The sequence below is a fragment of the Chlorocebus sabaeus genome, chromosome 16, assembly GCF_047675955.1.
Source record: "Chlorocebus sabaeus isolate Y175 chromosome 16, mChlSab1.0.hap1, whole genome shotgun sequence".
Classification (NCBI taxonomy): domain Eukaryota; kingdom Metazoa; phylum Chordata; class Mammalia; order Primates; family Cercopithecidae; genus Chlorocebus; species Chlorocebus sabaeus.
Genome location: NC_132919.1, coordinates 52,098,619 through 52,114,604, shown reverse-complemented (window position 1 = coordinate 52,114,604; position 15,986 = coordinate 52,098,619). Strand labels below are relative to the sequence as shown.

Sequence of the window (15,986 nt, the reverse complement as noted above, 5' to 3'; positions counted from 1 at the left end):
AGCCTGGAAGGCAGAGGTTGCAGCGAGACGAGATCGCGCCACACACTCTAGCCTGTGTGATGCAGAGAGTCTCTGTCTCAAAAACAATAATAATAATGTTTGTCTGACTTACAAAAGTGACATGTGTTCATTTTAGGAAAATAAATTGTGACATACAGACAAGGTTGTTTTTGGGGGATTCTTTGGTGGTGGTTGTTTGTTTTGAGACAGGGTCTTACTCATGTGTGAGTTTACCAATTGGACTACTACCTTTATTAGGGCATTTTAATACAGGAAAAATATAAAAACAAAGCATGGCAGTGGAGGGTGTTGATAATGGGGAAGGTTATATATGCATGGGGGAAAAGGGTCTGTGGGAAATCCCTGTATCTTCTGCCCAATGTTAATGTGAACTTAGAAATTCTCTAAAAATTAAATCCTACTTTTTAAAAAAGAGAGACATGGCCAATAATGCCAGCTCCGAAATACCTCCAGTTAACACTTTCTTTAAAAAGGTAAAATGCAGGCCAAGTGTGGTGGCTCACACCTGTAATCTCAGCACTTTGAGAGGCCAAGGTGGGTAGATTACTTGAGCCCAAGAGTTCGAGACCAGCCTGGGAAACATGGTGAAACCCCATATCTACAAAAAATACAAAAAATTAACTGGGTACAGTGGCATGTGCCTGTAGTTCCAGTTACTTGGGAGGCTGAGGTGGAAGAATTACCCGAGCCCAGAGAGGTCGAGGCTGCGGTGAGCCATCATCGTGAGCCACAGCACTCCAGACTGGACAACACAGCACAAATTCATCTTAAAATAAAATAAAATAAAATAAAATAATTTGCTCACAGTTGCTTTTCTTTTTCTTTTTCTTTTGAGATAGGTTCTCACTGTGTTACCAATGCTAGAGTGCAGTGGTGCAATTACAGTTCACTGCAGCTGTAATTCTGGAAAAACTCCTGGGCTCAAGTGATCCACCTGCCTCAGCCTCCCTAATAGCTGGGAATACAGGCATGCACCACCATGCCCAGCTTATTGTTTTATTTATTGTAGAGATAGGGGCTTCCTATGTTTTCAGGCTGGTTTTGAACTCCTGGGCTCAAGTGATCCTCCTGCCTTTGGCCTCCCCAAGCACTGGGATTACAAGCGTGAGCCACTGGACCTGGCCAAGCAAAGTATTTAAATAATTTTTTTAAAACATAGAAAAATATTAAATGAAAAGTAAAAGTCTTATCTCCATTTCCCACTTACCAGCCCCTGAACCTCAAAGGCAATCCTGTTGGCCTCTATTGCCTCCCTGAGAAAAGTTAATCATACTCCAGCAGATAAACCTAAGTAACATACACACACTCATCATACTATATACATCACTCTGCCCCTTGCTTTTGCTTAATAATGAACTTTCTCCCAAACAGTGAGACAGGAGAGTTCCCTTGACCCTTTTGCAGGTAGGAACTGGAGGGCACCAGCTCTGGGTCCAGTCGGCCACTTAGGCACCAGCAGGGATGAACTTTACTTGCTGGAACCCACTGGGTTCAGCCCATCATGAGAGGGAGCACACAGGCAAGTGGGTGCTGGGGCTGGGACGAGTACTTTTGGGCTCTGGCCCCACAGCAGCATGGAAGGGTGTGTTACAATTAAGGTTCTTTTAGGCCAGGCATGGTGGCTCACGCCTGTAATCCCAGGACTTTGGGAGGCCGAAGTGGGTGGATCACCTGAGGCCAAGAGTTCAAGACCAACCTGGCCAACATGGTGAAACCCTATCTCTACTAAAAAAAAATACCAAAAGTTAGCAGGGTGTGGTGGCAGGTGCCTGTAATCCCAGCTACTTGGGAGGCTGAAGCAGGAGAATTGCTTGAACCCAGGAGGCGGAGGTTGCAGTGAGCCAAGATCCCGCCATTACACTCCAGCCTGTGTGACAGAGTGAGCCTCTATCAAGAAGAAAGAAAGAAAGAAAGAAAGAGAGAGAGAGAGGGAGGGAGGGAGGGAGGGAGGGAGGGAAGGAAGGAAGGAAGGAAGGAAGGAAGGAAGGAAGGAAGGAAGGAAGGAAGGAAGGAGAAGAGAAGAGAAGAGAAGAGAAAAGAAAAGAAAAACGCAATTAATGTTCTTTTAGCAGTTGCCATCCACAGACAGCTAAGTTTTAACCAGCTCAGCGGAGAGTCAAGGTGACAGTCTTTTCACACCCTGCCCTCTTGGTACAGAGTTAAGTGTTAACCAGCTCAGTGGACAGTCAGGGTGACAGCCATTTACACCCTGCTCTCTTGGCACCCGGGTTCTTGTTGGGTGTCCGGGAAGAATCAGGTCACATAGACTTGAAGGATGGTGAATGCAGAGATTTTATTAAGCAGAGGAAGTGGCTCTCAATGGTAGAGGAGCTGGGAAGGGGATGGTGTGGGAAGAAGGTGATCTTTCCCTGAAGCCTGGCCAGAGATAACCGAGTTCCTCTCTGAAGTTGTGCAATCTGAAATTAAGCCGTGTCTATCCATATGCTGAATGCTCAGTTGCTTCTTCTCTCGACGTTCAGCTGCTTGTCTCTTCTCTCCTTCTCAGCCACACCTCTCTGGTCCTCTGCCAGTGGAGCTTGGGCTTTTTATGGGTACAGGGCTGGGGACATGGTGGGCTAGGGTGGTTTTGGAAAAGGCAACATTCAGGCAGGAAAACAGGAATGCATGTTCTCATTTAGGGCCACAGGTCCAGGCTTGAAGGTGGAGCCATCGCCAAGACCTCGCCCTCTTTTACCCAGTATCTCCCTGCCGCCTGTCTGTATCAACAGTACATACATATCTTCCTCATCCTTTTACTGTTTTCACAGTACTGCACTGTATGTATATTCTAGAGTTTACTTCACCAGTCTCTACTGCTGAATTATTTGTTCTTGCAAACACTACAATGAGCATCCTTACACACACATATCTTGGTTTACTTTTTTTTTGGATGGAGTCTTGTTCTGTCACCCAGGCTGTAGTGCAATGGTGTGATCTTGGCTCACTGTAACCTCTACCTCCCGGGTTCAAGTGATTCTCCTGCCTCAGCTTCCTGAGTAGCTGGTATTACAGGTGCACATCACCATGCCCTGCTATTTTTGTATTTTCAGTAGAGACAGGATTTCCCTATGTTGGCCAGGCTGGTCTCAGACTCCCAACCTCAGGTGATCTGCCTCAGCCTCCCAAAGTGCTGGGATTACAGGCGTGAGCCACCAAGCCTGGCCTTCTTGGTTTACTTTTGCAAGGAAAGCCATAGAGTTGCTGAGTCAAAGGAGTTTGTACTTGAAACCTTGATAGATATTGTCAATTGCTCTCCAAAATGGTTGCTCAATGTATACTCCCACTAATAGTGTATGTATGAGTGCCTGTTTACCCAAATCTAAACCAGTACTGACCATTACCAAACTTTTATCAAGCCACTATACATTATATTGTCATTGTATCAGTTAGGGTTCTCCAGAGAAACAGAAACAGCAGGCTATATATATGCAGAGAAAGAGAGATTTGTCCAAGAAATTGGCTTACATGACTGTGGTGGCTGGCAAGTCCAAAATCTGTAGGGCTGGCTCAAAGCCTGCAAATTTTCAGGCAAGAGTTGCGGCTACAAACACGAAGCAGAATTTCTGCTTCCTCAGGGAAACCTCAGTGTTGCTCTTAAAGTCTTTCAATTAATCAGGGGACACTCACCCAAATTACTGAAAACTTAAAAATCAGCTGCTTAGAGATGTTGACCACATCAACAAAGTACCTTCACAGCCACCTCTAGATTCATGTTTAATTGAATAAGTAGGACTATAGCGCAGCCAAGCTGACACATAAAACTAACCATATGTACACACAAAAAATATATCAACCTATTCACATCCTTTGTTCACTTTTCTATTGAAGTTGTCTTCTGAGAACTCTCCTTATATGAGGGATATTACCATTTGTCATATGTCTTGAAAATATCTTCCCTGTACCATTTCTCATTCGACTTTGTTTCTGGAATCTTCTGTCAACCAAAACATTTTTATTGAAGCAAATCTATTGATCTTTTCTTTATGGCATCTGAATTTCCTGTCTTGTTAAGAAGGTCACTCAGAGCCACTTTAGGAGCCATGGTAACCACCCCATTTATTAGGTTTTCTAAAAGCTGTCTCTGAATAATAAAGTCACAAAAAAGCAGCAATAGTGTACTTAGACAGCATTAGCCTGGCTCCCATCGAGAGGCCTGAATAAAGTATGATTTAACGTTATGCCCTGGGTTTATCAACAGTCGATACGGTGGCTTTAGAAAAAGCTTTGCATCTTCCGCAAAATTGCAATTGCCCATTTTGTTATTCAGGACCCCTTGCAGAAGGATCCACTTAACAGATTCCTTATAGCAGTGTATACCAGGAGAAAATACTCAATGGAAAGGACTCAGGCATACAATGTCAGACAAGTACCATACACCCCACCTGGTTTTCCACTTTGCCTTGACTGTTGGGAAACCTATAACCAAACACAATGCTCAAACGCAGTAACAACCCAACCTCACTCTGGGGTGGAAGATTAGACCCAACCCACCCCACCCCTATACACACACCCCTATTCTTTGTATATTTTTTGAGACACTTTCTTGAACTGCCTTCTCATACTTGTGGGTTTGTTTGAAACCACCTATCCCCATTGGAAGTGAATGAGGTGCAAATACAGATATAAACAAAATGACTCAAGAAGAGAGAACAAAGACACATGTCTGAATGGTGGCAAACTTGACCCAGAGGTTTCTATCTGAACCACAATTAATTAACTTTTTTTTTTGAGAGGGAGTCTCGCTCTGTCGCCCAGGCTGGAGTGCAGTGGTGTGGCCTCAGCTCACCACAACCTCCGCCTCCCGGATTCAAGTGATTCTCCTGCCTCAGCCCTCCCGAGTAACTGGGACTACAGGCACGCGCCACAATGCCTGGCTAATTTTTGTATTTTTAGTAGAGTCAGGGTTTCACTATGTTGGCCCGGCTGGTCTCGAACTCCTGACCTTATGATCCACTTGCCTTTGTCTCCCAAAGTGCTGGGATTACAGGCATCAGCCACCGCACCCAGCCATAACATTTTCATAAATGCTAAGAGAAGCACAAAGAGGGAAGGCATGGTGAAAAATCTGAACCCAAAGTTGACATTCAGCTTCTCCAAGCAGTGAAACTGGGAACCAACCTGGAGAAATGTAAGGAATTTTCAGCAACTGTTGATTGGCGAGAGAAGCTCTGCTGTGTTATCTGTGAAATCAGAAAATCTGAGACAGGTCTCAGTTAATTTAGAAAGTTTATTTTGCCGAGGTTGAGGACATGCCCATGACACAGCCTTAGGAAGTCCTGATGATATGTGCCCAAGGTGGTCAGGGCACAGCTAGGCTTTATACATTTTAGGGAGACATGAGACATCAATCAAAATATGTAAGAAGTGCATTGGTTTGTTCTGGAAAGGTGGGACAACTCAGAAGCAAAGGCAGAAGACTAGAAACACAGAGAGAGCTTCCAGGTCACAGATAGTTGCATTCTTTTGAGTTTCTAATGAGCCTTTCCAAAGGAGGCAATCAGATATGCATCTATCTCAGTGAGCAGATGGGTGATTTTGAATAGATGGGAGGTAGGTTTGCCCTAAGCAGTTTCCAGCTTGAGCTTTCCTTAGTGATTTTGGGGGCCTAAGATATTTTCCTTTCACATATCTGTCTCACGTGTCCATGTGAAGAGACCACCAAACAGGCTTTGTGTGAGCAACAAGGCTGTTTATTTCACCTGAGTGCAGGCGGGCTGAGTCCAAAAAGACAGTCAGCAAAGGGAGGTGGGATTATCATTAGTTCTTACAGGTTTTGGGATAGGCGATGGAGTTAGGAGCAATGTTTTGCGGGCAGGGGGTGGATCTCACAAAGGACATTCTCAAGGGTGGGGAGAATCACAAAGAACCTTCTTAAGGGTGGGGGAGATTACAAGGTACCTTGATCAGTTAGGGTGGGGCAGAAACAAATCACAATGGTGGAATGTCATCAGTTATGGTTATTTTCACTGCTTTTGTGGATCTTCAGTTGCTTCAGGCCATCTGGATGTATACATGCAGGTCACAAGGGATATGATGGCTTAGCTTGGGCTCAGAGGCCTGACAATATCTAACGTAATGGATTTAGGCAGCTCCACTCCTAATATTTGGGGGCCAGAGCTAGAATACAAATGGAGGCCCACAGACTGTGTGTCTCAGTATCTTAACATTCTAAAGCAAGCTCAAAAAGCCAACAGATCAAGTGTGTCTAATCTTCCCTCCTGAACAAAATACCTTCTTACCAACCTGGAAGCCAGGTTAGCATGTAAGATTCTCAGAAGTTCCACACTAAAATATGGCAGCCTAGGGACAATTAACCTCCTGTCCCCAGCCCCCACCCACGAGCTCCTCTCCCTGTCCTCCCACCCTTGCACACCCAACCCCAAAGTCTCTCAGAAGAATGCACGAGGCTCCACGTCCAAGCTCTGTCCGCAGCCCCTGCAAACAGTCACCCCTTGACCATGCCACAGACCTAGGGGTGCCACAGTAACAGTGACCTTGGGGCAAGGTGCAGTTAGTCTACAGGAGGAACAGGAGCCTTTGGCCATGTGGACACCTCACTTCATGGGGAGGAGCACAGAGGAGGAGCAGGCCTAAGCAGGCCCAGCCATTGTCAATAGATTTCTGAAGCTGATAAAAAGACCTGGCAGGGCACGGTGGCTCACACCTGTAATCCCAGCACTTTGGGAGGCCGAGACTGGTGGATCACAAGGTTAGGAGATCGAGACCATCCTGGCTAACACGGTGAAACCCCATCTCTACTAAAAATACAAAAATTAGCCAGGTGTGGTGGCGGGCGCCTGTAGTCCCAGCTACTTGGGAGGCTGAGGCAGAAGAATCGCTTGAACCCGGGAGGCAGAGGTTGTTTTGAGCCGAGATTGTGCCACTGCATTCCAGCCTGGGCGACAGAGCAAGACTCTGTCTCAAAAAAACAAAACAAAACAAAACAAAGACCGTGATTTTTGTTTTATGAGAGGATCATCCTGCCCCGCCCCGAGGCAAGGTTCAGCTGAATCTGACCTCGGTGAGCCGGAAAAGGTCCCGAGAAGACAGGACTGCTTCCTATGATGAACCTGTATGCACCCCTAGACCTCGATGAGCCAGAAAAGGTCCTGAGAAGACAGGACTATTTCCTGTGATGAAAATTGATGGAAACTCCTTACACTGGAAAGGAAAAGGATAAAAGCGAAAATAATTAGAATCTGTCATGTTCTTTAGGACGCGAATGAAGGGAACATAGATGGACTACCCCTCACATTCTGGAATATGCTCTCTAGGAAGCACTTCTTAAAGCCTGAGGAAGTTAGATTCTAGATGTAAATTGTTAAAACCACTGCATATAACAAGCAAATGAGTTCTCTAACCCAGGAGGAAATAAAAGCTGGAGAGGTTCAGGAGGTGGGTGGGGGCACAGTCAGGGGACATCTAAAGTCAATGCCATGGACAACCTCATTTTCAGCAGACACTGATATGCATTCCCTTCCTTGCCATTGCCAGAGTTGAACAGTCACTGGGCCCGACTCAAGGAGGCCCAGCCAATCTCTATGCTTTTATGGTTTTGTTGTTTTAATGTCTTTATGCTTTTACAAGTCCAGCTAAAGTTTGCACCTCCTAGTCCTTTCAAACAGCCTTGATTCTTGTCATTGGAAGGAGGCCACTGTCCACATCCACTCACCAATTCATTCATCCATTCATTGAGGGTACCAGCCTCTGGGTGCATGTAGAGTTCTTCTCTTTTGTTTATGATTTTCTTTCAAACATTTCATCTGAACTTCCAAGCTAATTATCACCCCTACTCCCTCCCAGTTCAGACCTCCCAGAGGAAGGCGGTCTTCTCCCTCGTTTCCCAGAATCTGCTTCTCTTTGAAATGTTGTCTGCTCCTTGTTCTAAGGCCAAGTGTGCAAAGCACATTCCAGCCATCTGATTTTGTTTTATTCTGTAGACTGGTTTTTTGGGGCTCTCCCACACAGGAGATCTATGGACATCGTGTTAGTCCTGGTCTTCCAAAGAAGAGATGTGAAAAGGGAATTAAATGTGCAAGGGTTTTACTGGGGGAAATGCCTATGAAAGAAATAGAGTAGGTGCCAGCAAGGCCAGGGGAGCCTTCAGACCATGATGCAGGCTGGATCCCCGTGAAGGAAAGAGGGCAGAAAGGTTGTGTGGAAGCATCCCAGACCACCTTGCAGTATCTGGAGGGTTGTGCAAGGCCATGAGGGAGTCCTTGAGCTAACTCAACTGTTAGAGGGTCCTGTGTCTCCCAGGAACAGGCTTGCCGTGCTCCACCTTTGGCTGGTAATTGCCCATAGGAAGCATGACCTCAATGAAAACACGACGACGGCTTTCAAAGCATGGCAGTGGGGACCCTCGGTCATTGATGCGCCTGTGGTTGGAAGTCTGAGAGACATATTCACATGGTCACTTCAGATGCTTATTAACTTGGGTTGGAGGGAGATCTCCTCTGTGCCTTCACACCCCTTCCAGTGACTTCAATAGAAAATCAAGACTTTAGTGTGTTTGTGTGTCTAAGTGTATGTGTGGGTGTCTGTGTGCGTGTGTATGTGTTTGTATGTATGTGCGTGTCTGTGTCTGTGTTTGTTTATGTTTGTGTGTATATTTGTGCATGTGTGCATATTTGCGTGTATGCTACATGTCTGTGAATGTGTGTGTCTGTGTGTTGGTGCCTGTGCATACGTGTCTGTGTGTATGTGTGTAAGTGCATATGTATGTGTATATATGTGTTTGTGTTATACATGTTTCTGTGTGTGCATGTCTGTGTATGCATGTCTGTGTGTTTCTGAGTTCATGTGTGCATGTGTGTCTGTGTCTCTGTGTATGTCTGTGTATATGTTTCTGTGTGTATGTGTGTGTGCACATGTGTCTATGTCTGTGTATATGCATGTCTGTGTGAATGTGTGTTTCTGTGTTACTGTGTGTTTGCATGTGTGCTTGTGTCTGTATATGAGTGCACATGTTGGTGTACATGTGTTTCCGCATGTGTCTGTGTGCACGTGTGCGTTCTCTGTGTATGTACATGTGTGTTTATGTGTATTGTGTGTATGTGTGTTTCCGTGTGTAGATGTGTTTTTGTGTGTCTGTGTATGTGTATCTGTGTGCATGTGTGAGTTCTATGTGTGTGCATGTATGTTCTGTATGTATGTGTTGTACAAGTGTGTCTGTGCCTGTGGATGTGGATGTGTGCGTGTATTTCTGTGTGTACACATGTTTTTCTGCCTGTGTGTGTGCATGTGCGTTTCTCTATGTGTGCATGTATTTGTGTGTGTGCATGTATGTTTCTGTGTCATGTGTGTTCTGTGTGTGTGTTGTACATGTATGCATGTGTATGTGTGTGTGCTTCTGTATGCATGTTTGTGTGTGCTCTGCCAGTGCAAATGTTTGTGTGTGCATGTGTGTTCTGTGTGTGTACATGTGTTTTCTGTATGTACGTGTCTTGTGCATGTGTTTCTGTGTGTCTGCATGTGTGCGCATATGTTTGTGTGTGCATGTGTGTTCTGTGTATGTGCGTACATGTGTTTTTCTGTATCTGCATCTGTATGTGTCTTGTGCTTCTGTGTTTCATATGCATGTGCATGTGTGTGCATATGTTTGTGTGCATGTGTGTTCTGTATGTGTGTCCATGTTTTTCTGTATCTGTGTCTTTGCATGTATGTTTCTGTGTCATGTGTGTTCTGTGTGTATGTGTTGTACTTGTATATGTTTGTGCTTCTGTATGCATGTGTTTCTGTGTGCATGTGTGTACTTGTGTGTGCATATATGTGTGTGCATGTGTGTTCTGTGTATGTGTGTACATGTGTTTTTCTGTGTCTGCATCTGTATGTGGGTCTTGTGCTTCTGTGTTTCTGTGTATGCATGTGCATGTGTGTGCATATGTTTGTGTGCTTGTGTGTTCTGTATGTATGTCCATGTTTTTCTGTATCTGTATGTGTCTTTGCATGTATATTTCTGTGTCATGTGTGTTCTGTGTGTATGTGTTGTACTTGTATATGTTTGTGCTTCTGTATGCATGTGTTTCTGTATGCATGCATGTACTTGTGTGTGCATATATGTGTGTGCATGTGTGTACTTGTGTGTGCATATATGTTTGTGTGTGCGTATGTGTTCTGTGTACGTGTGTACATGCTTTTCTGTGTCTGTATGTGTGTGTCAGTGTCTTGTGCATGTGTGTTTGTGTGTGTATGCATGTTGTGCACATTCGTGCTTAGAAAGAACCCACTCCCACAGCCACAAGGACACCTCTGAGGCCAACTCACGTCACAGGCCCTCACCCCTCTCTCTGTTGCTCCCTTCTAGACCATCCTGGTGGGCGACAGTGGTGTGGGAAAGACGTCTCTGCTGGTTCAGTTCGATCAAGGCAAGTTCATCCCCGGCTCCTTCTCGGCCACTGTGGGCATCGGATTCACGGTAAGCACTGGCCGACACTGCCAGCTCTGGGCCTGGGCTCAGGACTCCAGCGTGTTTTTGTTGAGTGCCAGCAGGAAACAGGTGGACACTCGCATTGGATCATTCAAGGAGGATTAAGGAGAAGACTGTTCCCCAAGGTGTAGGAGGGTGTTGGGTGACCAGGAGGGAGGGTGCACTGCCCCTGGGTAGTCCAGGAACTCCACCCACCTCTAACCTCAAGCGGGAAGGGAAGGCACCCTCACCAGAACCCAGGGACAAAGCGGGCTGCTGGGTGAGCTGCCTGGCAGGAGCTGTGTGGGACCTACAGTGGAGGGACACAGCGGCCCATGGGAGCCCCCCAGGGAGGCAGCCAGGAGAACAATCCCCTGTCCCACCTTGCTCTCCTCCTGCTCCCCATCTCCTTCTGGGGCTCCACACTGGATGAACGCAAGTGGAAGCCAGAAAGCAAAAAATATTTTAATATGGGATAGCTCAGGTCAGCCCTCCAAGGCAAGAAGAATCTGGAGGGACAGAGGGACGACAAAGTTTTCAGCACAGTCCAAACTTAGCATTGTCACACGAGTCTCAGGGAGCTGGCAGGCCAAGGTTACAGTTCCGTGTTTACCCCTCAGTAAAATGGTAAAAGGGCAGTTTGGGTTAAGGAATCCCAGCACCCTTGGCTTTTTCTGCCCACAGCCCCTCTGCGGGACAAGAGATCCCTCCTCTCTACCATACATCCCATCTCCCCGCATTGTCCCGTGCCTGCGGCTGCAGCTGCCCTTGAATTCCTGGGAAGACCTTGGGAGAGGGTTCCACTCCTCTCTTGGACTGTGGCAGGAGGAGCAGGGCCCTCCCTTGGGACCCCAGAATCGTAGCATCTTGAGATGGGGAAGAGCAAACATCTCTTCTTGGACAACGCGGATGTTTGGGAGCCTCTGGGACCAGAGCACAGGGCCTGCGAGGTCACATTCAGGGTCAGTACGCAGCAGTGCCACGCTGATGGGAAGAGACAGAGGAAAACCCAGAAAAATGGGCTTTCCCACTGGGTCACAGCCAGGAAGGCAGGGGTTCAGAACGGACATGGCTTCTGGGTGACCTTCCAGGAGGCAAAGCGGAAGTGAGTGCCTGGCTCGGGTGTGTTCTCCGGCCTAGAATCGACCCTGAAACACCAGTGCCCGGGGCTCTCCCCTGCGATGGGACCAGCTGGGCTCTGGTAGTGCTAAATAGAGCAGGGCTGAGACCCAGGAGGTCAAGGCTGCCTGGCAATCCCTGAGGTCTTGGACCAGGCTGCCATGAAGCAAACCAGGATGACCTGGTGCCAGGCGTCACCCACCTCAGCCCAGGCCCAGTCTGCCCTCAGCAGCCAGGGCACACCCTGCCCTCAGGGTCACACCTGCGTCTCTTCACCCACCCTTCTGCCTGTCTGGTGAGGAAGGAAAGAGAGTGGGGTGGATGTGGCTGTGGACATGCAACGTCTGATTCACATTCCACAGACCACGGAGGTGAGATCTCCGAATTTTGCTGCTAGCTTGGCAAGAAAATTGGGGCCAATTTCCTGTGAAGGAAAAAGAAAGTGCGTGGTCAAACTGTGTGCTCAAAGCTGCCTGAGATGGGACAAGCTGGGCTTTCCCACTGACCTCAGGCTAGGGTGGGCCTCCTAGAGCCTGGGCTGCCTGCTTGGCACCACCAGCACCCAGTGTCCTGGTGCATCTCAGGACAAACCTGTTGGTTGCTTACGCTGAGTGAGGGTCTGAGCCCCTGGCCAGAAACTCAGCCTGGGGACACCTGAGCAAAGAACTGGAGGACATCGGGGTCTCCTCCAGATATCAGCGGTCTGGGGGTCCCCGGAGAGCCAGGTTACCAGACACTTGTTCACCCATCTGTCCTTCGCACTGAGGTTTGAGATATGACATGGATAAGGGCCCTGCCGCTGGCCAGGCTGTAGCCTGGAACTCCTGTGTGATGGGAAGGGAGGCAGAAGCTCCCACTGGCTCCGCTCAGGAGGCTGAGTGCCGCCCAGGTGGCAGGGGAGGGATGGAGCCCGTGGTCTCCCACTTTGGAGGAGCCAGAGGTGAGCAGGGTGACTACTCCAGGCGTGCCTTCACCCATAAACTACCAGGCCCATTGCCTTCTGGAAGTGGGACCTGCCCAGGTCCTGTGTAGATGCCTCTCAGTCAAGACCTTCCCTAAATTCTCCACCACCAGCTTCATCCAGCTGGCTGCGGGGGTCCTGCTGATGGGGTTATGGGGTACTGACGTCGATGGGGTTCACACAGGGGTCTTTCCAGTCAGCCCCTCCCACCACAGTTCAGGTCCTCCTTGTTACCTCTCTCCTCAGTTTCCCCCAAATTCCCTAGTCTTGCCTAAATACTGATGCAAAATTCCTCTTTCAAAACCCTTACTCAGGCCAGCCGTGGTGGCTCACACCTGTAATCCCAGCACTTTGGGAGGCTGAGGCAGGCGGATCACTGGAGGCCAGGAGTTCAAGACCGGCCTGGCCAACAGGGCAAAACCCTATCTCTACTAAAAATACAAAAAAAATTGCCAGGCGTGGTGGCACACGTCTGTAATCCCAGCTACTTGGGAGGCTGAGGCAAGAGGATCACTTGAACCTGGGAGGCAGAGGTTGCAGTGAGCCGAGATCACGCCATTGCACTCCAGTCTGGGCAACAGAGTGAGACTCCATCTCAAAACAACAACAACTGCAACAAAACCTCACTCTGCTCATCCCCCACCTGAACATTCATGGTTCACTATTGCCTTCCAAATAAAGTCTGAATCTCTCATCTGCTGGTCAAACTGTTGCACAGTTTAGACCAGTGGTTTTCAAACACTCCTTCAGCATGCAAAAAAGCCTCCAGGGAGAAGTTCATCTGAAACGCAAAGTCTAAGCTCCCTCATAGACATGCTGCTTCAGTAAAACCACGTGGGGGCCCCAGAATCTGGGAGCTCTGACTCAGGGGGTCCACGCGCCATGTTTTGCAAAACATGAGCTGAGGCCTTGTCCCTCCAGTCTCTGCCCGGGTCTCCTTCCCACATCCCGACCCTGTGCTCTTTGGCTGTGCTGTTCCCCAGCTCTGGAGTTTTCTGCCATCCACCTGGGTAGCAGGGAGGCCCTTGCCCCTGCCCCCCAGAGCTCCAGGGCTGCACACAAGAGCCCCCCGTCTCTCAACAAGCACGAGGGCCTGTCTCACTGACACTTGGTACCTCCACTATCAGCAGGGCTGCATGACTATGAGGGTGTGATCTGTGAACAGGAGGGCAGGGGTATCTATTTGGGGGTATTGGGGGGGCGTGCGTTTCAGATCTGGAGGCAGTAAGAGGTGTTGGCGGTAATTCACATTTGGTGATGGTGTGAGGCATGGGGTCCATTGGAGACACAGGTGCTTGCAGAGTGATGTGGCATAGGTGTCGATGGTGTGAAATAAACTATGCCTGGAGTTGCATTATGGTGACAGGAGTTGCATTATGCACAGGTGAAATAAACTGTGCCTGGAGTTGCATTATGTGTTTGGAGTGAAATGAGGTATGTGTGTCTGGGGAGAGACACAGGCTACCACAGCACATGCACAGCCTCAGAGTGAACGTTAGGAGGCCCAGATTTCCTCCCCAGAGACCACACGGATCCCTTAGTGAGTGCCTGTTCTGCACAGCCCCTGTTCCCTGTTCTGAACATCCTCGACCCCAACCTGCTTCTGACTCACCCAAGGCTGCCCTTGAACACCCTACAGGACATTACAGTGGCCCTGGGGACAGTGTACACACCCTCCAAGTATAGCATTACCCACATACCACAAACCCAGCAGGCCAGACAGGGACCGCCTGGAGGAGAGCCCAGAGCCCCTCTCCCCGTGTTCGAAGACTTCTTCCCTAGCTCAGATTCCTCCATCCAGACTAGCGCAGCAACGCAGCAAGGAAATGCTTCAGGTCACTGCTCCTTCTGGATGATTCGAGCTAATGTTCAACCTTCTGTATTCCAAACTCACCATAGGACAAAGAGGGCCTTGGAGCCAACAACACAAACCACAGCTGGAGGCTAGAAATCTGAACTCAGGGTACCAGCAGGGCCACACTCCCTCTGGAGGCTCCAGGGAAGAGTCATTCCTTCTCTTCCATGGCCCTGGTGGCTCCCAGGAGACCTTGGCATTCCTTGGCTTGCAGCTGCACCGTTCCCATCTCACCTCTGTCTTCACCTGGATGTCTTTTCCCTGTGTCTCTTTCTTCTTATGACACCAGTCATACGGAATTAATGGCCTGCCCTATGCCAGTGTAACCTCATCTTAATGAGTGATGTCTGCAATGACCACATTTCCAAGTAAGGGCACGATCTGAAGTACTGGTGGCTCACACCTCAACCTTTCTTTGGGGAGACACAATTCAATCCATAACAGCATGGTTTAGATAGAAGGTGAGCATGAGGCATGCCCCTTCCCGTCTCTCATTCTTCCTCCACCATTTCCCTCCTGCAATGAAAACCTGCATCCTGGCTGGGCAAAGTGGCTCACATCTGTAATCCCAACACTTTGGGAGGCTAAGCCAGGCGGATCGCCTGAGGTCAGCAGTTCGAGACCAGAATGCCCAACATGGTGAAGCTTCATCTCTACTAAGAATACAAAAATTAGCCAGGTATGATGGGGTGCACCTGTAGTCCCAGCTGCTCCAGAGGCTGAGGCAGGAGACTTGCTTGAACCTGGGAGGCAGAGGCTGCAATGAGCTGAGATCCCACCACTGCACTCCAGCTTGGGCGACAAAGTGAGACTTCATCTCCAGGAGCCCACGGCATTGAGCAGACCTCGGCACTATTTGCAGCAAGAGCCTCTGGCATCCAAATAGCAACCAACACCACACCTCTGTAGTGTGCTGCACAGCCTCCACCCTCCAATCTGTGGCTCCCTGTTTGAGTCCCGCCCTATGCCCAGCTGAGGTTATAGCATGCTCACCTCCAGAAGAGGTAACCCAAGCTCTTTACTCTACTGGAGATCACCTCTGTCCCCACTCTGAGCGCTTCTCCCAGCTGACAGAAAATACCTCCAGCTAATATCAAAAAATACAGGACTGGAGGCTGGCATACAAAGTCAGTCCCCACAGGCCAATGGTGGCCCATAAGCCATGTCTACCCCTGCCCCTCACCTCCACACCTAAGTTAAGAATTGCAGGCCGGGCGCAGTGGCCCTAGCCTGTAATCCCAGCGCTTTGGGAGGCCCAGGCGGGCGGATTGCCTGAGGTCAGGAACTTGAGACCAACTTGGCCAGCATGGGGAAACCCCAGGTCTATTAAAAATACAAAAAGAAAAAATAGCCGTGCATAGTGTTGCGCACCTGTAATCCCAATTACTCTGGGAGACTGAGGCAGGAGTATCGCTTGAACCCGGGAAGCAAAGGCTGCAGTGAGGCAAAATCGCACCACTGCACTCCAGACTGGGCTACAGAGCGAGACTGTCTCAAAAAAAAAAAAAAAAAAGGTGCGGGTACCCCTCTCCAGGTACCCCTCTCCAGCTCTCCCCTCCCTACACACCCCTCAAACAGTCCCTCTATAAAGCACCCGTCCTGTTTCTTGGTAACCTGAAGCT

At 48.7% G+C, this 15,986-nt stretch overlaps 1 protein-coding gene across 1 annotated transcript in view; it reads left to right on the top strand.

Annotated features, from left to right (window-relative positions):
• RAB37 (RAB37, member RAS oncogene family) overlaps nucleotides 1-15,986 on the top strand; it is a 76,276-nt gene that overhangs the window by 47,778 nt on the left and 12,512 nt on the right. The window contains exon 2 of the mRNA XM_008011862.3: nucleotides 10,328-10,438. Coding sequence (XP_008010053.1) covers nucleotides 10,328-10,438 — 111 coding nt within the window. The remainder of the gene's footprint in view (nucleotides 1-10,327; nucleotides 10,439-15,986) is intronic.